General features: G+C 41.3%; 1 protein-coding gene across 1 annotated transcript in view; it reads right to left on the reverse strand.

Annotated features, from left to right (window-relative positions):
• The window catches only part of knl1 (kinetochore scaffold 1), a 126,870-nt gene that overhangs the window by 94,391 nt on the left and 7,585 nt on the right, over positions 1 to 24,894 (reverse strand). The window contains exons 3-7 of the mRNA XM_078563026.1: positions 18,490 to 18,549; positions 17,921 to 17,988; positions 11,373 to 11,422; positions 7,919 to 7,961; positions 2,233 to 2,270 (exon numbers count right to left, since the gene is read on the reverse strand). Of these exons, the coding sequence (XP_078419152.1) occupies positions 2,233 to 2,270; positions 7,919 to 7,961; positions 11,373 to 11,422; positions 17,921 to 17,988; positions 18,490 to 18,549 (259 nt within the window). The remainder of the gene's footprint in view (positions 1 to 2,232; positions 2,271 to 7,918; positions 7,962 to 11,372; positions 11,423 to 17,920; positions 17,989 to 18,489; positions 18,550 to 24,894) is intronic.

Here is a 24,894-nt window from a genome sequence, read left to right on the forward strand (position 1 = left end):
TACAATTTTACAGGGGCTGTAGCAACAGAGAACTGGGTGTTCACATACACAAATCTTTGAAAGTGGCAGGAAAAGTTGATAAGGTTGTTAAAAAAAGCATTCATGATCCTTGGCTTTACAAATAGAGTACAAAAGCAGGAAAAGTTATGCTAATCCCTTTTAATCACTGGTTAGGCCTCAATCAGGTCCAATTCTGGACACCCCATTTTAGGAAGAGTGCAAAAACTTTGGAGAGGTTGCATAGAATATTTAATAGGATAGTAACAGGAACCAGATGACATCAGTAGAGTGTTGAAAGAATACTTCACATGTCTTCACCCAAGAGAATGAGGATGAAGGTATCAAACTCGGGGAGAGAGACTGCGAGGTTTTTAAGCAAATTGATATAGGGAGTGACAAGGTATTAGAGGTGTTGGCAGGCTTAAAAGTGGACAAATCTCCAGGTCCAGATGATTTGTGTCCCAGACTGCTGAGGGGGGCAAGGGAGGAGATCGCAGGGGCTCTGACCCAAATTTTTAATTCCTCTCTGGCCATGGGGGAGGTGCCAGAGGACTGGAGAACAGCTAATGTGGTTCCGCTATTTATGAAGGGTTGTAGAGATAAGCCAGGGAACTACAGGCCAATGAGTCTCACGTCAGTGGTAGGGAAACTATTGGAGAAAATTCTGAAGGAGAGAATCTATCTCCACTTGGAGAGGCAAGGTTTGATCAGGGATAGTCAACATGGCTTTGACAGAGGGAGGCCATGCCTAACAAATTTGATTGAGTTTTTTGAGGAGGTGACCAAGTGTGTAGATGAGGGTAGTGCAATTGATGTAGTTTATATGGATTTCAGCAAAGCCTTTGACAAGGTCTCACATGGGAGACTTATAAAGAAGGCAAAGGCACATGAGATACAGGGTAATTTTATAAGGTGGATTCAAAATTGATTTAGTTGTAGGAGACAGAGGGTGATGACAGAAGGATGCTTCAGTGACTGGAAGCCAGTGTCCAGTGGCGTACCACAGGGATCTGTGCTGGGTCCCCTATTATCCGTCATTTATATAAACAACATAGATGACTATGTGGGGGGTAGGATTAGTAAGTTTGCGGATGACACAAAGATTGGCCGGGTGGTTAAGTGAGGTCAAGTGTCTTGGGCTACAGGAAGATATAGACGGGATGGTCAAATGGGCAGGTAAGTGGTAGATGGAATTTAACCCTGAAAAGTGTCAGGTGATATACTTTGGAAGGAGTAATTTGACAAGGAAGTATTCAATAAACAACATGACACCAGGAAGTTCTGAGGAACAAAGTCCATAGATCTCTGAAGGCAGAGGGGCATGTTAGTGGGGTGGTGAAAAAGGCTTATGGGACACTTGCCTTTATCAATCGAGGCATAGATTACAAAAGTAGGGAGGTCATGTTGGAGTTGTATAGAACCTTGGTGAGGCCACAGCTGGAGTACTGCGTGCAGTTCTGGTCGCCACATTATAGGAAGGATGTGATTGCACTGGAGGGGGTGCAGAGGAGATTCACCAGGATGTTGCCTGGGATGAAACATTTAAGTTATGAAGAGAGGTTGGATAGACTTGGGTTGTTTTCATTGGAGCAGCGAAGGCTGAGGGGCAACCTGATCGAGGTGTACAAGATTATGAGGGGCATGGACAAGGTGGATAAGGAGCAGCTGTTCCCCTTAGTTGAAGGGTCAATCACGAGGGGACATAAGTTCAAGGTGAGGGGCAGGAGGTTTAGGAGGGATGTAAGGAAAAACCTTTTTACCCAGAGGGTGGTGACGGTCTGGAATGCACTGCCTGGGAGGGTGGTGGAGGCTGGTTGCCTCACATCCTTTAAAAAGTACCTGAATGAACACTTGACACATCATAACATTCAAGGCTATGGGCCAAGTGCTGGTAAATGGGATTAGGTAGGTAGATCAGGTGTTTCTCAGGTGTCGGTGCAGACTCGATGGGCCGAAAGGCCTCTTCTGCACTGTGAGATTCTGTGAAAATGAAATAAGGCAGGTGAGAAATGCAAATAAAAGTAAATTGAAATGCTGAAAGTGGAATGTAAAAAGAACACAAGTTTTTTTTCTGGTTCTATATTCTGTGTTCTGGGGTGCTCTCCATTGCAACAGAATATAACACAATAGCTCAAAATGGAGACAGGTACAAAAACCCTTCCAAAGGAAAGGACAATTTATTAAAAGTATACAGCACAAAAGGAATGATTAAAAGTCGATGTTATTACTCACCAGCAATGCTGAAGTTTGTATTTAGTGGCATCATGTCCCTGTGAAATAAAAACATGTTCATTTTGCATTACTTCACAAACCTTTAGCATGACTTTTAAGCAATCAAGTTTAATTTTAGCTTTAATTGTTGCACTTGAAAAAGAATGTCTTCAACATTGTGTTTTGAACTGTCATATTGTACAGCACAAGAAAAAACGCAAAATCGAGCTGCCTTTGAAGAACATTACCCTGCCTACGACTTTCAATATAGTTGATCCCTTAGGATGGGCAAAAGAGACAGTCATACTCTGGAATGCAAGAAAAAGAGAGGCCTGAGAGATGTCCTAAAGCAGCAGTTTATCAGTATCAATTCCTGCTTTATCCACAATCCACAATTCTCAGAGCAGATGAGAAATGTTAAGGCCTTCACGTATAAAAAGAGAGTTTGTTGAGATTCTGGTCTTTGCGGTTTCCCAGTAAGATAAGCTACTAAGTTAATTGCTTGGATACATGTACAATTGTGGCAGCAAAAGACAGGCGCTTTATAAATACGTCAATTGTTAATATGATACCAAAGGTTTGTATGTGCATTCCCCCCCACCAAGCCAAGCACAACATGAAATTTCATTAACTTATGATGCGCACAAAATATCTGGCTATATAGAAGCAGACATCCTTAAATTCACCTGCATCCAATCAGTGCGCATGAATATTCTGAGACAGAGTGACCAACCACCAGTTAACCAATACCCTGGCAATAACAATTTACAATCATAGAATGAGACAGCACATGAGGCCATTCAATCAAATGCATCCATGTTGATTTTTTTAAAACTCCCCAATTAAACCCAGGCTTTTCCCTATAACCCTGCAAATTTTTCTCCAACTATTCACCCAATTCCATTTTGAAATTTATTACTGAATTTGCTTCCAGCATGTTTTCAGGAAGTGTATTCCAGATAACAACTTGCTGCAAAAAAAAACAATTTCCCCTTAAGTTGCTTTTGGCTCCTTTGCCAAGTAAATCTGTGTTCTCTGGTTGCTGACTCTTCTGTCAACTGGAAACACCTTCTCCTTATTTACTCCATCAAAACCCTTCAAAAAGTCAAAGGTCTCCAGATGTTAACACCCTAAACAAATGCTGATGAGATATGCATCAGCAGCAGATGGAGGACATCTGTACAAGATGTCCAGACATGTTGAGGTGCTGATGTAAGATCGGACCACCACTTTCTGTTAGGCAAGATCCACCTGAAGCCAAAGAAGGCAGCAACTATGAAGTCACAAAGGCCATTTGCAACGAAGAAACTGAAGGGCAAGGGCATGTCGAACAGTTTCCAGCCGGCCCTTTCCAACAGAATACTAATGAAGTCAGGCAACATTGAAGAATAGTGGGAAATCTTCAAAAGAGGTATTAAAGAGAGTGCAGAAGTCACCATTGGGCTGAGGACCATAACAAAAGAATGATGGATCACTGATCCAATGCGGAAATTGACTAATGGAAGAAAGCTGGCAAAGAGCACGAGGGACCAGGAAAAGAACATTGAAGACGATGAGAAGCACAGAAGACTGGATAACACCGGTGAGGAAGAGCTACAGGAGAGACAAACGAGAATGGATAGAATTAAAAAGGCAGGGAGGCATAAGACGCAGCAAATCGTAACAACTCCAAGATGCTGTACAGGGTCGTATGGGAACTGGCAGGTACAAGAAGCAACATCACTGTATGCATCAAGGGCAAGGACAGTAAGGTGCTATTGATAGAGGAGCAGGAGGCAAGGTGGGTGGAACACTTTCAGGAGATCTTCAACCAGCCCAGCCCCAGCTTCATGTTAGAGTTCGATGACAGACCTGCATCTCAGCAGCTGAATGTCAGCCTAGTATTACATAGTAGCAGCGTGAGACAGCTAGAAAATTTGAGCAAATCTGTTTCACACTGCTACTATGCAGTAGCAACACAAGTGCTATTCACCACTAACAGGATGCTGCCATCAAGCCAAAAAGGTGTTCTGCCTATCACACAAATGAGTAATGTGGTATAGGAATTTCAGTGCCAGTGTGATGCTAGGTATGTAGGCCATACGTCCTAAAGGCTGGCGGGATTGTATCAAACAGCAGGTCCCAGCCATTGTTCGCAATGGGCAAGGTACAGACTGTAACCAACCAGCCTGTGCTTGCAAAACTCAAAACGCAGTGTCCACCATTAGATGCGATTTTGCAATTGGACATTTGCTAAATAATCCTCCATGCGCTAAGAATTACACTGACAACCATTTAAGATCGTCAATCAGGCCCACAGTGTGGCGCATTTGCATGTACTGGAAGCTACATATATTAATACAAAGGAAGCTGCTCTTTGTAGACAGAAAGAACAAGTACACACATTGCGCCATTTCAGCTAAACAAAATAAGTGACAGCCATTCACTGACTTATTACTCAAGGCAATGCCTTGACCTATCAGGGCCAAGCTGCCTGGTTTAAATTTCAAACAATGTTTGGCAGCTAACTGTCAGTCACCATCACTTGTGCATTCTCCATGACAATGCTTCTACCAATCAGCACTCTCTTCTCATACAGTATAAGTTGTTGTTTCCCCTTATGCTGGTTTCTTGCAAAGTGTCCTGATGAGTGCAAAACAAAAAGCTTTGACATGTCTCTTTTTTTCAGCAACACTCCAGATTATCTTTGGATTCCAGGACAATCCTGGAATAGTAAGCAGTTTTTGCAGATGAGAGCAGGACCCGATAGAGCTGGTGGTAAATGCCTAAACCAGTTGTCCGCCATATCTCTTCAAGCCTACGCCCCTGGACTTAGGAACTGGAGATGAGGAGTGGATGGGGATTGGCCAAGGTGAGACAGAGCAATAGTTTTAATGGGGGTGAGCAGCATCGAAGGAGTTGGTGTGATTGAGCAGTGTGCTTCAACCCTTTTGCGAGCCCTAATAGTGTCTCACTGTATTGACACATTGAATCATATAAGACTGTGTACTTGCTAAACAGCGGAATCAGCATCCTATAGACACAGCTAAGCAATCCTCAACAATTATACAACTAACAGGAGGCAGTGATTCCATAAACATCCTCATCCTCAACAATGGTGAAGCCCAGAAAGAGTGTAAAAGACAAGGCTAAATAGTGTGCAATTATCTTTAGCCAGAAGTGCTAAATGGATGATCCGCCTGGGCCTTCTCCTGATGTCCCCAGCAGAAGCCGAACTTCAGCCAATTCAACTTACTGCACTTGACACCGAGAATCAGCCAAGTGCGCTGCACACAGCAAAGACTATTGGCACCTAGAACATCCTGACAGCAGTACGGAAGGCTTCAGAACTAGTTGCACCTCTAGTCAAGGTGTTTCAGCACAGCTATAACATTGGCATCTACCTGACAATGTGGAAAAATGCCCAGGTATTTCCCGTCCACAAAAAGCAGAACAAATCCAATCCATCCAATTAGCCTATTCTCTGTAAAATGATGGGAAAGGGCTCTCAAACAGTACTATTAACTATCTCTTACTCACCAATAACCTGCTCACTAGTGATCATTATGGGTTCCACCAGGACCATATGACTCCAGACCTCACTACAGCCTTGGTCCAAACATCGATAAAAGAGCTGAATTCCAGAGGAGAGGCAAGAGTGACTTCTCTTGACATCTAGGCAGCATTTGACCAAGTGTGACATGACGCAGATCTAATGAAATTGAAATCGATGGGAGTCAGGAGGAAAAACTCTCCACTGGTTGAGGTGATACCTAGCAGAAGGAAGATGGTTGTGGTTGTTGGAGACCAATCATCTCAACTCCAGGAGATTACAGCATCTTTGGCCCTAACATTTTTAGCTGCTTCATCCATTACTTTCAGGTCAGAAATGGGGCGTTAACTGATGATTGGGCAGTATTTGTTCGCAACTGCTCAAATGTTGAGGCAGTCCGTGCTCACATGCAGCAAGACCTAGACAACATCCAGATTTGGGCTGATAAGTGCCAAATAACGTTTAAACCTCAAACGCAAAACAATTATCATCTTTAACAAGAGAGAATCTGCATACGAATTAGGAGCAGGAGTATACCACTCTGCCTCTCGAGTCTGTTCCACCGTTCAATAAGATTATGGCTGATCTGATTGTAACCTCCCGCCTACCCCAATAACCTTTCACCCCCCCTTGTTTATTAAGGATCTATCTACCTCTGCCTTAAAAATATTCAAACACTCTTCTTCCACTATCTTTTGAGGAAGGGAACTCCAAAGACTCCCTACCCTCAGGAAAAAAATTCTCCTCATCCCTGTCTTAAATAGGCAATCCCTTATTTTTAAACAGTGAGCCCTGGTTCTAGATTCTCACAAGAGAAAACATCCTCTCCACATACACCCTGCTAAGACCCCTCAGGATCTTGTTTCAATCAAGTTGCCTCTTACTCTTCCAAACTCCAGCAGATATAAGCCTAGCCTGTCCAACTTTTCCTCATAAGACAACCCACCCATTCCAGGTGTTAGTCTAGTAAATCTTCTCTGAACTGCTTCTAATGCATTTACATCCTTCCTTAAATAAGGAGACAAATACTGTACACAGTACTCCAGATGTGGTCTCACCAGTGTCCTGTATAACTGAAGCATAACCTCCCTACTCTTGCATTCAATTCCTCACAATAAATGATAACATTCTATTAGCTTTCCTAATTACTTGCTGTACCTCCATACTAGCCTTTTGTGATTCATGCACTAGGGCACCTAGGTCCCTCTGCAATCTCTCACCATTTTGATAATATGCATCTTTTTTATTCCTCCTTCCAAAATAGACAATGTCACATTTACTCACATTATACTCCATTTGCCAGGTCTTTGCCCACTCACTTAACCTATGTCCCTTTGTAGCCTCCTTATATCCTCTTCACAACTTACTTTCCTACCTATCTTTGTCTCATCAGCAAATTTAGCAACCATGCCTTTGGTCCCTTCATCCAAGTCATTTATATAAATTGTAAAAAGTTGAGGCCCCAGCACTGGTCCCTGTGGCACACCACTCGTTACATCCTGCCAATCAGAAAAAGACCCATTTATGCCTACTCTGTTTCCTGTTAACTAGCTAATCTTTTATCCATGCCAATCTAAGTACTGCCCCTTAATATTCAATGGCACTACCATCATCCTGGGGTCACTATTGGCTAGAAACTTAACTGAACAAGTCACGTAAATACTGTGGCCATTAGACAAGGTCAAAGGCTGGGTATTCTGCAGCAAGTGACTCAGCTCCCAACATATGTTCCCTTCAACTTTTATGCACGGCCTATTAATTTTAGTGCATGGTATTTTTGCCATGCACACACAAGTTGTGATCGCTAAGATACCGTAAGTGGCCTGCATGGTACCTTTTGAGTTCATGCTGAATTCCCAAAGCTTTGCCACTACCTGTAAGGCACAAGTCAAGCGTGTGCTGGAACACTCCTCACTTGCTTGCATCAATTCAGTTCCAACAAAGTTCAAGAAGCTTGGCACCTCATCTGCCACTAGCACAGTGTAGAATATCCTAGAACTCCCTAACAACACGAGGGGAGTATCTTCGCTACATGGATGGCAGCAGTTCAAGAAGTCGGCTCACCACCACAACCTGAAGGGCAATTAGGGATAGGCAATAAATGCTGGCCTTGCCAACGATACCCACATCCCATGAATGAATAAATAATTAAATTGAACAAAAGTGACACTTTACCTTTCTAACTCATTCTGCTGGTTCTCCTTATGGCTGTCTTTCCCTAAAAAAATAGAATATTTCAATAAATACAAAATGAACAATGACAATGTGAATCCTTTTTACCAAGTTACCTCAATTTTAAATATTTCGCAGAAAAGAACTCAAGAACTTAAAGAGGAGTAGGTCATTTGGCCCCTCAAGCCTGCTCCACTATTCAATAAGATCTTGGGTGATCTGATTTAGCCTCAACTCCACTTTTGGCTCCCAGGCAAGCAACAACTTGATTTTAAAATCATTATCCTTGTCTTCAAATCGCTCCATGGCTTTGACCCTCCCCATCTCTAATCTCCTCCAAATCCATAACCCTCAAGAGACATCTGCACTCCTTTAACTCTGGCCTCAAGTGCATTCCCGATCATAATTGCTCGACCATTGGTGGCCGTGCCTTCAGGTGTCTAGGCCCCAGACTTTCGAATTCTCTCCCTACGCCTCTCAATCTCTCTACCGCGCTTTCCACCTTTTAAGTCAGCTCTTAAAACCTACCTCTGAGAAAAGTTTTTAGTCACCTGACCTCATATCTCCTTATTTGGCTCAGTGTCATATTCATTCTTCTAAACTCCAATGAATATCAGCCCAGCTGCTCAACCTTTCCTCATAAGCCAATGCCCTCATTCCAGGAATTAACCTAGTGAACCTTTTCTGAACTGCCTCCAAGTATATCCCTCTTGGGGTGCTCTCAATAATGTTCTTTACAGTTGGAACAAGACTTCCCTCTTCTTATATTCCATCTCCCTTGCAATGAAGGACAACATTCCATCTGCCTTCCTAATTACTTGCTGTACATGCATGCTAGTTTTTTGTGATCAACGCATGAGGACATCCAGATCCTACTGTACCACAGCGTCACTCCATTTAAGTAATATTCTGCTTTACTATTCTTCCCACCAAAGTGGGCAACTTCACATTTCCCCACATTATACCCCATCTCTAAATTTTTGCCCACTCACTTGACCTATCTATATCCCTTTGCAGATTATTTGTGTTCTCCTCCATATCTTTCCTACAGCTTCCCTACTTACCTTTGTTTCGTCAGCAAATTTGGTTACAATACACGCAGCCCCTTCATCCAAATCATTGATATAGATTGTAAATAGTTGAAGTCCAGCACTGATCCCCATGGCACTCTTACTAATTAAAGTCTGCCAACCTGAAAATTACCCACTTATACTGACTCCGTTTCCTGTTCGGTAGCCAATCCTCTATCCACGTTAATACATCACCCCCAACAGCATTAGCTCTTGATTTGTGTAGTAATCTTTTATGTGGCACCTTATCAAATACCCTTTTAAACATGAAAATACACTACATCTACTGGTTCCCCTTTGTCCACCTTGCTTAGTGTCCCTTGATCCATCCTATTTATATCCTCAAAGAGCTTTAATGAATTGTCAAACACGATTGCTCTTTGATAAAACCATTTAATTCTACCTGAATGTATTGTGATTTTATAAACATTCTGCTACTACTTCCTTAATAATGGATTCTATCGACAGATGTTAGGCTAACTGGCCTATAGTTTCCTGCTTTCTATCTTCCTCCTTTCTTGAATAGGGGTGCTAAATTTGCAGCTTTCCAATCTGCTGGGACCTTTCCAAAATGTGGAGAGTTTGGGAAGATTACAACTAATGCATCCATTTAAGATCCTAAGATGCAGGCCATCAGGTCCAGGGAACTTGTTAGTCTTTAGACCCATTTGCTTTCCCCAGTATTTTTTCTCTAGTGATCATGATTGTTTTAAGTTCCTCCCTTTTGACTCTTGATTTTCTACTATTCTTGGGATGCATTTCACATCTCCTACTGTGAAGACAGATATAAAATACTTGTTCAAAGTCTCTGCTTTTTCCTAGACTCATTATTAATTCCCTAGTCTCATCCTCCAAGAGACCAATATGTACTTTAGCTACCCTCTTCCTTTATAGTTGCAGAAGCTCTCACTGTCCGTTTTATATTTCTTGCTAGTTTACTCTCATTTTCTAATTTCCAGCTCTATTTTCTTTTAAGTCATCCTTTTCCAGTTTGTAAAATTTTCTAAAACATTCCTAATGTTCTGGCCTACCACTAATCTTCGCAGCATTGTATGCCTTTTCTTTCAATTTGATACCATCCTTAACTTCCTTAGTTAGCCACAGATGGCGTATCCTTCTCATAATGTCTTCCTTTCCCAATGGAATATTCCTTCGTTAAGAGTTACAAAATATCTCCCTAAATGTCTGTCACTGCTTCTCTATCATCTTACCTTTTAATCTATTTTCCCAGTTCACTGGAACCAACTCTGTCTTCATACCTTGATAATTGTCTTAAATTTAAAAGACTAGTTTGAGACCCAAGTTTCTCATGCTCAAACGGAATTTGAAATCGTCACGTTATGATCAATCTTGCCTAGAGGATTCTTTACTATGAGATCATTAATTAATCCTGTCTCATTATACATTAGCATTAAAGTATTAAATCAGCCCCTTCCCTGGTTGCTTCCAAAACGTATTATTCTAAGAAACTGTCCAGAACACTCTATGAACTCACCCACAAGGCTACCTTTTCCAATTTGATTTGTCCAGTCCAAGATGATAAATATCACTCATGTTTATTGGAGCACCTTTCTTACAAGCCCCCATTAGTTCTTGATTTATACTCACTCCTACAGTGTAGCCACAGTCTGGGGGCTTATAAATTACTTCTGGTCACTTTTTCCCTTGCTATTTCTTATCGGCACCCAAACTGATTCTACTTCTTGATTTTTTTTTGAACCAAGATTATGTCTCACTACCATACTGATCTCAGAGATGACCCATCTCCTTTTCCTTTCTTCCTATCTTTCTTAAATATCAAATACACAAAAGTTCAGTTCCCAGCTGTGGTCACTTTGCAACCATGTCTCTGTAACGGTGATCAGATCATACCCATTTATTTCTATTTGTGCTATCAATCCATTCATCTTGTTACGAATGTTGCATGAATTCGGATCAAGAGCCTTTAATTCTGTCTTCTTACCAGTTTTGCATTTCTATGACCATATTTTCTGGCTCACTCTTATGTTTGTACACTATCTCTTCCTGTCATACTCTGGTTATCATTACCTGTATCGTTACCCTGTACTATTGCCTTGTCCTTCTTTGTTAACTTTCTAATTCTCCCCTCATGTAACCCTACCCACCCACCCCACCACCACCTACTATTGAGTTTAAGACTCTTTCTACAGCCCAAATTAAATGCTTTGCCAGGACACTGTTCCCAGCGTGTCCAGAGAAGCCTTTCCCAACAGTACAACTTCTTCTTTCCCCGAAGAGTGGTAGACCCTTGATCGTAGTAATTTTCTTGGAAATGTTATATTGTAAAAGAGAGAAAAAAAAATCAACCAACTCACAAACTTGAACCTCCACATTACATCTGTATTCTGACATGGAATTATAGTTACCATTTTCCGCATCTTGCATTATCATCATCATTTTATCAGTCACAAACTCCCTGAACAGAAGAAAGAAAAAAAAGTGAGATCCACAATACATAGATTTGCAGCCTTCATTCTTCAGTCAGTGGCTGATTTACCTGTACAAAACAATTAAAGGAACATAAGAAAAGGAGTATGTCATTAAGTCCCTTGAACCTGTACTACCGTTCAGTGAGATCATGGCTGATCTGCGATCACATACCACCTTTGCCCCATATTCTTTAGTGAATAAAAATCTATCAGCCTTAAAGTTTCTCAAGAACACAAGAATTAGAAGGAATAGGCCACTCGGCCCCTCAAGCCTGCTCCGCCAATTGATAAGATCATGGATGATGTGATTGGAGCCTCAACTCCACTTTGCTGCCTACCTCCCATAACCCTCGACTCCCTTGTTGATCAAAAACCTAACTCAGTCTTGACTATTTTCAATGAAACAGCCTCCACTGCTGTCTGGAGAAGAGAATTCCACAGACTAATGACCCTTGGAGAGAAAAAAATTCTCATCTCAGTCTTAAATTAACAATTGATTAGCATCAATTGGTGTTTGCAGGCAAGAGTTCCAAAGCTATACCACCTTTTGCATGAAGATACGTATCCTAATTTCATTCCTTTAATTTAACAAGCCCCATGGTCCTAGACACCCCAACTAGCAAAAACTCCCAATCCACCCTGTCGGTTCCTCGTAATATCGTGGAAACTTCAAATCAAATCACTCCTAATCTTTGAAATTTAAGGGAATAAACCCTAGTTTAATTAATCTCTCCTCATAATTTAACAAGTCCAGGGATCTTTCACTCACAGTATTCCAGGTGTGGTCTAATCAGAGGTTTAATAACTGATGCATGACTTCTACTCCCATGTAATTCTGTTCCTCTAGAGATAAAGGACAGGATTTCATTTGCTTTTTGATTATTTCTGTTTTTACATTCTTTGCAAAAATCTGTCCTTTCTATTCCTTTGAAAGGGGTTTCACTAATAATAAATGAAGATGCTTGCAAACAATGAAGTTCCATTGCAAGGGCACTATATAAACACAAGTTTTAATGAACATGGATGACTCAATATGGCTTTAAAAACCTACCGCTTTCTTTACTGACAAAAGCACCAAGGAACCTAACAGCACTTGAAGAAGTATGGGCCATCCAGTTCCTGGGAGTTATCTAGCAAATTTGCAGAGCTGCAAGACATGAGGACATGGAATTCCATAGACAGGAGATTGACCATGTAGAAAACAGAAATACGGTACAAGAGTTTATCCCAGTCTCAAGCTAACAGACATCATGTGATACTTCAACCAGAAAGGTCAGATATGGCAAAATACTGGTGCAAGAGGCTACATTGTATTTTTTCTTTATTCTTTCATGAGATGTGGGCATCGCAGGCAAGGCCAGCATTTGTTGCCCACCTCTAATTGCCCTTGAACTGCTGCACTGTGTCACAGGGCAGTTAAGAGTCAACCATATTGCTGTGGGTCTGGAGTCACAAAGGCCAGACCAAGAAAGAACAGCAGATTTCCTTCCCTAAAGGACATCAGTGAACCATATGGATTTTTATGACAATCAACAATGGTTTCATGGTCACCAATACTTAGACTAGCTTTTCAATCCAGATTATTAAATTTAAATTCCACCAGCTGCCCATGGTGGAATTTGAACCCTCATCCCCAGAACATTAGCCTGGGCCTCTGGATTGCCAGTCCAGTAACATTACCACTACACCATTGTCTCCCCAATAATGCCTAAAGGTAAAATGAATTATATGGGCACTTGGACTTTGGTTACATTTCAGTCTTTCATGCACAAGATAAAAATGCCATTATGCTAAATTCTTTGAATTTATGGAGATGCTCAGTAGCTCATACTTATTAACATGCAATCAATCAATAACCCAGAGCATTATCCAGAGTTAAGAGTCAGTCTTGGTTCAGCTGTAGCGCTCTCACTTCGGACTCAGAAGGCTGTGGGTTTAAGACCCACTTCAAGCACTTAAACATAATCTAGGTGAACAATCTAGTGCAATACTGAGGAAGTGCCATCTTAGATATATGTAAAATATCCCACAGTATTATTCAAAGGAGACCAGAGGATGTCTCCTGGTGTTCTGAACGTGTCCCTCAACCACCACCACTGAAAAGAAATATCTGGTCTTTCTTAACTCTACAGAACATTATACAGAAGTTAACATTCCCAGAATGATCGATCTGTACTCCCATTTGTTTCTGCCAACACTCTCCTGAGCTGACAACAAAATTATAGGCACCACTAAGCTTTCACATATCTTTGTGAAATGGGAGCCATTTGCCATGGTCATTTAAGGAGATTCTTGGCACTTGATATAAGATTAATTAGGTTCATTCCAGACAGGCTTACTGAACATTACATCATTTTCTAACATTTTGTCAAATATCTCTTCTATTCTGCTCAACTTCAAGTTCCCCAATAAAATATTGACCTGGTTCATGTTGTGAGGTCGGACAGTTTTGAATCTTGTATTTCATACTTGATTTGTGACCATCCAATTTACCTCCATACAAACATACAAATTAGGAGGAGTAAGCCATTCAGCCCCTTGAGCCTGCTCCGCCATTTGTTAAGATCATGGCCAGGATTTTCCCATCGGCGATTTGGGGGCGGGGCCCGCTCGCCAGCAGGAAAATGACGCAGGATGACGTCGGGAGGAACCCCCGACGTCATCCCGGTCCCTTTAAATTTTCATGGACGCAGGCGGACACCGAAATCAGCTGTCCGCCCGCCAACCTGTCAATGGCCAATTAAGGCCACTGACAGGCTAATTAAGATTGTTAAAGACCCTGCCCGTCCAACCTTAAGGCTGGCGGGCAGGCCAGGAGCCCCGGTGGGTTCCTGGTTATACATGAAACTTCATCCACTGGCGGATGAGGTTTCATGTCCGTTTTTAAAAAGTTTCATAAAGTTTGTGTGTTTCTTATTAACATGTCCCATCTCATGTGACATTGTCACATGAGGGGGACATGTTAATAATTTTAATATTTTTCTATTTTTGGAGTTTTTTTTACCTGTCAGTAATCTCCCTGAGACAGCACTTGGTCTCAGGGAGCAATGCGTTCTTTCGTGCGTATGCACAAAAGAGCGCACTTTGACAGATGGGAATCGCCCCCCCCTCCATAGGAAGCACATAACGCTTCCTGTTGGGCAGGCTACTGGGCAGGCCTTAATTGGCCCGTCCACTCAAAATGGCGGTGGGCCCCGTTTCGGCGGCGGAGTTCGGCTGCCCGCCCACCGCCGAGCCGGTGGGGCCCGCCCACCCAAGGGCAAAATTCTGCCCCATGGCTGATTTGATTGTGGCCTCAATTCTACTTTCCTGTCTACCCCCTATAGCCTTTGACTCCCTTGTCAATCAAGGATCTATCTAACTCAGCCTTAAAAATATGCAATGATCCTGCCTTCATTGTTCTCTGGAGAAGTGAAGTCCAAAGGCCAACAACCCTCAAAAAAAAATCTCTTCATCTGTGTCTTAAATGAGAGACCCTTTATTTTTAAACTGTGTCCCTGAGTTCCAGTCTCTCCCATAATCCTTCAGGTTGTATCAGAGTATATGTTAGCTGTTTAGGGTTCTAAGTTAAAGTGAGAATCTTATATTTAAAAGTGGTTGTCATTAGATCCTGAGGCAAACTGGAAGGTTACGAGAGAGAGAGAGATGTGGCATGGTTGGAAGAGAGTGAGACAATTAAACAATTTTGAGATTTACTGGAAAACTAAATGACTTAACATTATAAGTGTCAAAGTTACGATGTCTTTTGTACTTCAGTTGTTTGCTAGCCAGGACAGCACAGTAGCAGTCTGAAAACAAGGTTTGAATCTGGGCACAGTGAACAAGTTGAGGAAGTCCTTTGAATAGAAAGGAATACAGCAAACATCGGAATCAGTTTCAACTCCAAGGCAGGAACGCAAAGCCAGTCCCATGAGAGATCAGGAGAGGTTCTAAACAACCTTGGCCATTTTTAATGACGTTTTGTCAACTTTTCAACCAAAAGAGCTGGAAGCAGCTGCCCCACGGTTAAAAGAAATCAGGCAGTAGGAGACTATCACCAGATACCAAGGGAAACAATCCCCAGCAAGCTAAGTGCTCAGAGAGGAGGAAAAGGCAGCAGTAACCATGACTGATATTTTCCTTTATATCTGAGGGACACAGAGGAAAATGTAGCACACAAAAAGTCACCCTAGTTGACATTAGCTAACTAAGCATTGGCCAGAAAAACAGAATTTTGCACCTCTTGATCTGTGCAACATTGGGTTCTGCCCCAGGGAGACAGAGTAAAATCTGAAAAGTGGATGGTCACCACTGGATTTAGTTATGATGGAAACAGAGGTCTGCCCAGTTTCAAATTAAGGAAAACGATATATTTTTTATTTAAAATTGTAGCTGGGGTGGGGTACTGGGCTTTCTTTTTAAATGAAATCCATTATTGCTGATTCTGTCAAGCATAAAACAGACAAAAGAAAACTTGATTGTCTGTATGTTAATTGAAAACACAATTCTGACTGAAGACATAATTTGGCCATGGCTTGTGCTTTAAATAAACTGTTCGATGGTATAGCTACACCATGGGTACAAACAGTATTTTTGGCTCAAGGAATAGGTTTTATGGTTTGTTATAACCATAGTCGGTGTTAATTGCTGCGCAAACCAAATCCCAGCGGGAAAGTTGGCTTACGGGCCACAATCTCTCTTTTTGTATTCTAATGGGAAGACGATGTACTAATATCAGCACTAAAGAGGTCCAGTAACACTTTTGGGTTTTTAAAAATTAGAAGTAAAAGTTTTATTATCAAAAAAAAAGAAAACTTAAGCACACAAGATTACAGTTACACAAGTAAGGTTAGTCTTACAAAACATTCCCCCAAAAAAGACTCTACATGGTCAAACCCACAAGTAAACACTTTCCAGGCAACACTCCCTTATAGATATTTAGATAGGAAAAATCCAGTTAAATACACAATGCAACTGCTTAGCTTCATTAAACGGTATCCAACATGACCTGTACCCTCTTCCACTATGTTTGGAATTCACTTCAGATTAAAACTGCTTGCTGCAGCCCAAGACTTCTCAACAGCTCCAGCCATCTCCAACTTAACAGCTCAATAGCTATCCAGCTCAATAGCTAAAAGCCAACTAACAACAGTAACTCTAATATACCTTTTTCCCCTTTCATCTCAATCCCATTATTCTCAAACCCCTTTGAAACTCAAACCCTTCCAAATATAAGATCTTTCACGTTTCCATCTTGTCCTTGCTTTTGGGTCAATAAAAATATAACATCCCCACTACTATTTACCTATGGACTCCTGCAAGATACAAACATTGTCCTGGTTACCTCTGATTCCCCACTGATATTCAAACAACCTCTCAACTTACTAAAAATGCAAATTTTAGATGTAACCTATTTACTTGTACCTCAAACTTCATACCTTTAACGTTTTCTTGTATCCAAACACCCAGACAACCTGGCTCCTATCAACTCTGCCCAGCTTAATTAAATCTCACACACACACACGCATCCAGCCTTCTTTACAGAATAATACAATATTCCCTAAAATATAAAAAAATTTATTCTCACAGGTTGCAACCATTATTGTTTCTAATATAACTGAGATAATAAATTATTCTGAATGTGCTATTAGAAGCTATTTTTTAAACACAAGAACCAATAGCTGAAAATAATGGCTTAAGTCTACAAATTTTAAGTTAAAGTTTGTTTTAAAGAAGACTTTACTGACAAAATTATAGTAAAGAAAAACAATAATTCAATGTTAGGTCTATTTAATCTTGATCTTTCTTCCTACTGATGCATAACAACAACGTATATAGCGCTTTTAACACATTTTAAAAATGTATGACACTGAGCCACCTAAGGAGAAAGCAGGTCAGATGATCAAAAGCTTGGTCAAAGAGACAGGTTTTCAGTTTCTATTATGCAAACCAATTGTTACATCATAGAATTAATGGGAAAACAGAGGGTCATGCAATAAATTATTTCATTAATAGTAGAACTTTAATTTTATAATGGCCCTGATTTACCAATGGTTTGAAGGAACTTACTGACACCAGAAAGGCAATGCATACAACACTCATGAACATCTGTCTCATCCGATTTTCTTTTGTAGAATACAATGTCTTTGAACCAAAAGTAAAATACTGCAGATGCTGGAAATTCAAAATAAAAGCAGAAAATTCTGGTAAACTTCAAGTCAAATGTTAACTGTTTCTCTCCCACAGATGTTACCTGACCTGCTGAAATGTTTTCCTACTGTTCTGTTTTTAATCACAATGCTTCTGAACAGTTCAAAGGTTCAAAATAAAGCTGCTTACCTGGCTCTCCATCAACAACAAAAAAGCAATCCCAACAACTAGCAACATTTCTTCCCCTTAATTTAGCAAGTGGTCTACGCCAACATAGCATTAGGCCTCAATTTGTCTGGACCCAATGGACCACAAGAAGTGCATTCCTCCAATCTGCTCAAATTAACTTCACTTACTTCACTTCTTTAGTCTCTGCAAAGCTGACTCTTCGAGAGCTCCTGCGGAGTTTTCCCACCTGCTCCATCTCCAAGCAGAACCAAAAGAAAAATTATCAGAATCTAGTGTTTGTAACATCCCTCTATTTTGCATTTCTGATTATTAGCATGTTGGTATACTAGAGCACTGAAAACATCACTCCCCATTCTCATTTTCAAAATAAAATACTGCTAAAAACCAGATACTCCATCAGCAAATATATACAGTCAACTTTCCTACTTGCTATTTAAACCATGCCTCTCTCCCACCAATTAAATTAAACCATGTTTACATTTGTATTTCAGCACCTGTTATAGTCACTATAGATGGGTTTCAGCTATCACCCACTGTTGCTTACAATTAATTAATCAGTACACGTAAGCTGACAGATCTCTCCTTTGCCAATTTACCCATGAAGACATCCTTTGCATAAAGCTAGGACCTGCCCAGAGACCACATCTGCAATGCATTGGACATATAACACGTGCTCCAGAGCATCATATTATTTGCAATCCGAACAATGTTGCTTATTTCTGCAATTTCTTGTTACCTTCTGGTTGATGTCAGCTTCTTTCAAAATTCGAAGTGGGCTCTTCGAAACTTTCAAAATCTTGTGGGGGGAAAAGAATGGTAATTTAAGTACAAATGTTATAAGACACATGGGTCAACATGTGTCAGGGAATAATTTTGCATCAAGTCACTAAGTTTTAGCAATTTTAAACAATACAGTATTGCTTTGTAAGCCTTTGATTTAGAGCAGTTTTCAGTAAATGGACATCTTTGTGCAGCCTATACAATTTAAAATGACAATTGGGAATTGACAATTGATTCAAAAATCAGCACCATCCTGATTAAATGAGAATTGATGTTAACTTAAAATCTACTTTTTTCTCCTCTATCTTGCCATCCATTCTTGCTTTTGAGTGCATATAGATAGGACAGCTCAAAACACTGAGGATGAATTGCAGTTTCATAGTATGAGCAAGAAGCTTCGAGGTCTGCTGAGGCATGCAATTTTAATGAAACATGAGTAAAAAATTATTTCAATACATGAATCCAGAGAAAAGTTATTAGAAGATGACTAGAAATATGCCAGCATTCCATTACTGCTATGGGGAAATTAGATGAGTATTTTATCAATACTGGAGACTTTTTTTTTATTCATTTGCAGTTTGTGAGCTTCGCTGGCTGGGCCAGCATTTTTTGCCCATCCGTAGTTGCCCCTGAAAAGGTGGTGGTGAGCTGCCTTCCTGAACCGCTGCAGTCCATGTGGTGTAGGTACACCCACAGTGCTGTTAGGAAAGGAGTTCCAGGGTTTTGACCCAGCGACAGTGAAGGAACAGCGATATATTTCCAAGTCAGAATGGTGAGTGACTTGGAGGGGAAAGATCAGGTGTTTCCCATCTATCTGCTGCCCTTGTCCTTCTGGATGGTAGTGGTCGTGGATTTGCAAGGTGCTGTCTAAGAAGCCTTGGTGAATTCCTGCAGTGCATCTTGTAGATGGTACACACTGCTGCTACTGTGCGTCGGTGGTGAGACTGAATGTTTGTGAATGTGGTGCCAATCAAGTGGGCTGCTTTGTCCTGGATAGTATCAAACTTCTTGATGGTTGTGGGAGCTGCACTCATCCAGGCAACTTGGGAGTATTCCATCACACTCCTGACTTGCGCTTTGTAGATGGTGGACAGGCTTTGGCGAGTCAGGAGGTGAGTTACTCGTCGCAGGATACCCAGCCTTTGACCTGCTCTTGTAGCCACAGTATTAATATGGCTAGTAAAGTTCAGTTTCTGGTCAATAGTAACCCCCAGGGTGTTGATAGTGGGGAATTCAGTGATGGTAATGCCATTGAACATCGAGGGGTGAAGGTTGGATTCTCTCTTGATGGAGATGGTCATTGCCTGATACTTGTGTGGTGTGAATGTTACTTGCCACTTGTCAGCCTATGCCTGGATATTATCCAGGTCTTGCTGCATTTGGCCATGGATTGCGTCAGTATCCGAGGAGTCGCGAATGGTGCTGAACATTCATCAGCGAACATCCCCACTTCTGACCTTATGATGGAAGGAAGGTCATTGATGAAGCAGCTGAAGATAGTTGGGCCTAGGATACTACGCTGAGGAACTCCTGTAGTGATGTCCTGGAGCTGAGATGACTGACCTCCTACAACCACAACCATCTTCCTTTGTGCTAGTTATGACTCCAACCAGCAGAGTTTTCCCCTGATTCCCATTGACTCCAGTCTTGCTAGTGCTCCTTGATGCCACACTCGATCAAATGCGGCCTTGGATGTCAAGGGCAGTCACTCTCACCTCACCTCACTTCGGGAGTTCAGCTCTTATGTCCATGTTTGAACCAAGGCTCTAATGAGATCAGGAGCTGAGTGGCCCTGATGGAACCCAAACTAGGCGTTGGTGAACAGGTTATTGTTAATTAAGTGCTGCTTGATAGCGCTGTTGGTGACCCTTTTCATTACTTTACCAATGATCGAGAATAGGCTGATGGGGCGGTAATTGGCCGGGTTGGATTTGTCCTGCTTTTTGTGTACAGGACATACCTGGACAATTTTCCACTAAGCTGGGTAGGTGCCAATGTTGTAGCTGTACTGGAACAGCTTGGCTAGGGGCGCGGCAAGTTCTGGAGCACAAGTCTTCAGTATTATTGCCCGAATATTGTCAGGGCCCATGGCCTATCCAGTGCCTTCAGCCGTTTCTTGGTACCACGTGGAGTGAATTGAATTGGCTGAAGACTGGCATCGGTGATGCTGCGGACCTCCAGGGGAGGCAGAGATAGATCATCCACTCAGCACTTCTGGCTGAAAATTGTAGCAAAAGCCTCATCTTTTGCACTGATGTGCTGGGCTCCCCCATCGAGGGTAGGGATATTTGTGGAGTCTTCCTCCTCCAGAGAGTTGCTTAATTGTCCACCACCATTCACGACTGGATATGGCAGGACTGCAGAGCTTAGATCTGACCGGTTGGTTGTTGGATCGCTTAGCTCTGTCTATCACTTGCTGCTTATGCTGCTTGGCACGCAAGTAGTCCTGTGCTTTAGCTTCACCAGGTTGACACCTCATTTTTAGGTATGCTTGGTGCTGCTCCTGGCACTCTTCATTGAGCCAGGGTTGATGCCTGGCTTGATGGTAATGGTAGAGTGGGGGATATGCTGGGCCATGAGGTTACAGATTGTGTTCGAGTACAATTCTGCTGCTGCTGATGGCCCACAGCACCTCATGGATGCCCAGTCTTGAGTTGCTAGATTTGTTCGAAATCTATCCTATTTAGCTTGGTGGTAGTGGATGGAGGATACACGATGGAGGGTATCCTCAATGTGAAGGCGGAACTTCGTCTCCACAACGGCTGTGTGGTGGTCACTCCTTCCGATACGGTCACGGACAGATGCATCTGCGACAGGCAGGTTGGTGAGGCCTTGGGATCAAATATATTTTTTCCTCTTGTTGGTTCCCTCATCACCTACGCAGACCCAGTCTCGCAGCTATTTAGAACTCGGCCAGTCTGGTCAGTAGTGGTGCTCCAGAGCCGCTCTTGGTGATGGACATTGAAGTCCCCACCCTGCGCCCTTGCTGCCCTCAGTGCTTGCTCCAAGTGGTGTTCAACATGGAGGAGCATTGAGTCATCAGCCGAGGGAGGGCGGTACATGGTAATTAGCAGGAGATTTCCTTGCCCATGTTTGACCTGATGCCATGAGGCTTCATGGGGCCTGGGGTCGATGTTGACCACTGTGCTGCCATCTCTGCAGATAATGGTCAGTGGTGTCTGGGACATTATTATTCCACGAGCATGACTAGCCTGTCAGACAGCTCTCCCGCTAGCCCCCAGATGTTAGTAAGGAGGTGGTCCGTCCGGTTTCATTCCTTTTTTGTGACTTTCTAGCAGTTTGATACAACTGAGTGCATTTAGGAGTCAATCAATAGAGGGAGATTTCCTTCCCTAAAGGATATTAGTGAACTAGATGAGTTTTCACAACAATGACAATGGTTTCATAGTCATGGTCATCATTAGACTTTTAATTCCAGTTTTTTATTGAATTCAAATTCCGCCATCTGCTGTGGTGGGATTCAAACTCAGGTCCCCAGAGCATTACCCTGGGTCTCTGGATTATTAGGTCCAGTGACAATACCATGACACCATCACCTCCCCAATGCTAGTGGTTAAGTTTAAAATTGACCCAATATGAATGTCAGAATAAAGAACATTAGAACCGTTTTAGCATTTGATAGAATATTTATGATAGATATAGCCACGATAACACTATTCCCATCAAAGCAATATTCTCTTTGTGATGATTGAATTGTATTCCAATTTTCATTAAAGATGGACACCAATATGTGACATTTAAAAATGAACATCAATGAAATGAAAGGAAAACAATGAGATCAGAGTATAGCCAATAACCCTAAGTGGATTCACAAGATACAAGACCAGCAAAAGCATGGTAATAGTGGTTGCGACTGATGTCCTAGACACGTAATGACAATTATCAGGATTGACTAGAACTGAAAGTGAATTCTTGACTGCTCCTGTTTATTTTATTTTTGAAGTAGAGCGTCTGGTTATCCTTGACTGCATTTCCATTCAGATGATTACAATGGGATATGATTAAAATTTAATTCACTTAATTTTTTTGCAAGGCATCCTGAATGTCACAAATGTTTCTGTGATAAATGCTACATGTACAAGCTGACGTTTGAATTAGGAGGTATTTTAAGAGGTGGTGATACTTATCTTTATAAAATATGACATAAAGAAAGCTATTTGAAAGGTAAAGCATAATGCTTCCTAACTAAGGACCACAAAGTAGGTAAATACTTGATGTCTCCATCAGTGGAGAACCGAGGATCACCATGTCCTTTTTTTTTCCAGGTTGTTCATTTAACATAAGGTTATGTGAAGGAAAGTTTGATTATACAATTCATTTTACAGAATAGAGGGCTTTTAGAAAAAAATCATTATTTGTAGGTTTGTAAGACCGCTGCAGGGCATCAACTGATAACGCAGGGTGTGTTGCAAAGCAGTTTTGTAAACTTGCAATCGAAAAAATATATATTTTTGCTGTCTCCTGTTATTATGAGGTGGTGAAGAATTTAATAAAACTCTTGCCTGTTAGTTTTAATTAATTTGAATTTTGATCCTTTGTCATATTATTGTATGGCAACATTGTGAAATTACTCATATCATATATACTAAACTAGGAGCAGTCAAATTTTTTTGGTGCATAACATGGAGTTCTGGAGGTGACTTACATTCAAACAAGGAGTAGGCCAGTCAGCCCCTCAAGCCTGCTCCGCCAATTTAATAAAATCATGGCTGATCTGACAGTAACCTCAAATCTGCATCCTGTCTACCACCCGATAACCCATCACCCACTTGCTTACCAAGAATCTATCCACCCCGGCCTTAAAAGTATTCAAAGGCTCTGCTTCTACTGCCTTTTCAGGAAAGAGTTCCAAGGACTCTCAACCCTCAGAAAACAATTTTGCCTCATCTCCATTTTAAATGGGTGACCCCTTATTTTTAAACAGTGACCTCTAGTACTAGATTCTCCCACAAGAGGAAACAACTTCTCCACATCCACCCTGTCAAGACCCCTCAGAATCTTATATGTTTCAATCAAGTCACCTCTTACTCTTCTAAATTCCAGTGGATACAAGCCTAGCCTGTCCAACCTTTCCTCATAAGACAACCCACCCATTCTGGGCATTAATCTAGTAAACCTACTCAGAACTGTTTCTAATGCATTTATATCCTTTCTTAAATAAGATGACCAATACTGTACACAATACTCCAGATGTGGTCTCACTTGTACGCTGTACAACTGAAGCATAATCTCACTACTTTTGTATTCAATTCCCCTCGGAATAAATGATAACATTATATTAGCTTTCCTAATTACTTGCTGTACCTGCATACTAGCCTTTTGCAATTCATGCATTAAGACACCCAGATCCCTATGCATTTCAGAGCTCTGCAATCTCTCATCATTTAGATAATATTGCTTTTTTTATTCTTCCTGCCAAAATGGACAATTTCACATTTTCCAACATTATACTCCATTCGTCAGATCTTTGCCCACTCACTTAACCTATATCTTTTTGTAGCCTTCTTATGTCCTCTTCACAACTTACTTACTTTCCTACCTATCTTTGTGCCATCAGCAAATTTGGCAACCATCCCATCCATCCCTCATACAAGTTATTTATATAAATTATAAACAGTTGAGATCCCAGCACTGATCCCTGTGGTGCGCCACTCATTACATCTTGCCAACCTGAAAAAGACCCATTTATGCCTACTGCCTGCTTCCTGTTAGCCAGCCAATCTTCTATCCATGCCAAAATGTTACCCCCTATTTCATGAGCTTTTATTTTCCGCAATAACCTTTGATGTGACACTTTATCAAATGTTTAATTTAAGCATATACATCAAGCTAATAATAACACATCTTGGTGCTCAGATATGGGCTTTTCCATCAATGAGGGAGCAGCTTTAAACCTTTTCAAACCTTCAGGCCTGTGATATTCAAACAGGAGAAACCAAAACAAGTACAAATTGAATCAGAGTTGCTAGATCTTTGTGGTCACACTTATGACATTCCAGCACTAAATTGTTAATCAGCTGTTGATTGCAAACTTTCAAGCTGTTCCTAAAACTCAAGGCTATTGAGATTTCAAACTGTATTCACCACAATCAAACTGTATTCACCTTTATTTCACTAGTATGTGACATAAGAGACTATAGATAGAAGTAAAACTCGAAACATGGAAATGAACATCAGGTCAGTCAGCATCTGAAAGAAAAGGCTAATGTTTCAGGTGGGATTCTATTTTTAGATGCTGACCATCAGCTGTAGATGCACAATTCAGACAGACGAACAAGGCAACAAATATATTTGAAACTTAATGTCGACAGTTTTAAAATCTTTTCAAATGCACTCTGTT

Source organism: Cetorhinus maximus, chromosome 18 (assembly GCF_964194155.1).
Source record: "Cetorhinus maximus chromosome 18, sCetMax3.hap1.1, whole genome shotgun sequence".
Lineage (NCBI taxonomy): Eukaryota > Metazoa > Chordata > Chondrichthyes > Lamniformes > Cetorhinidae > Cetorhinus > Cetorhinus maximus.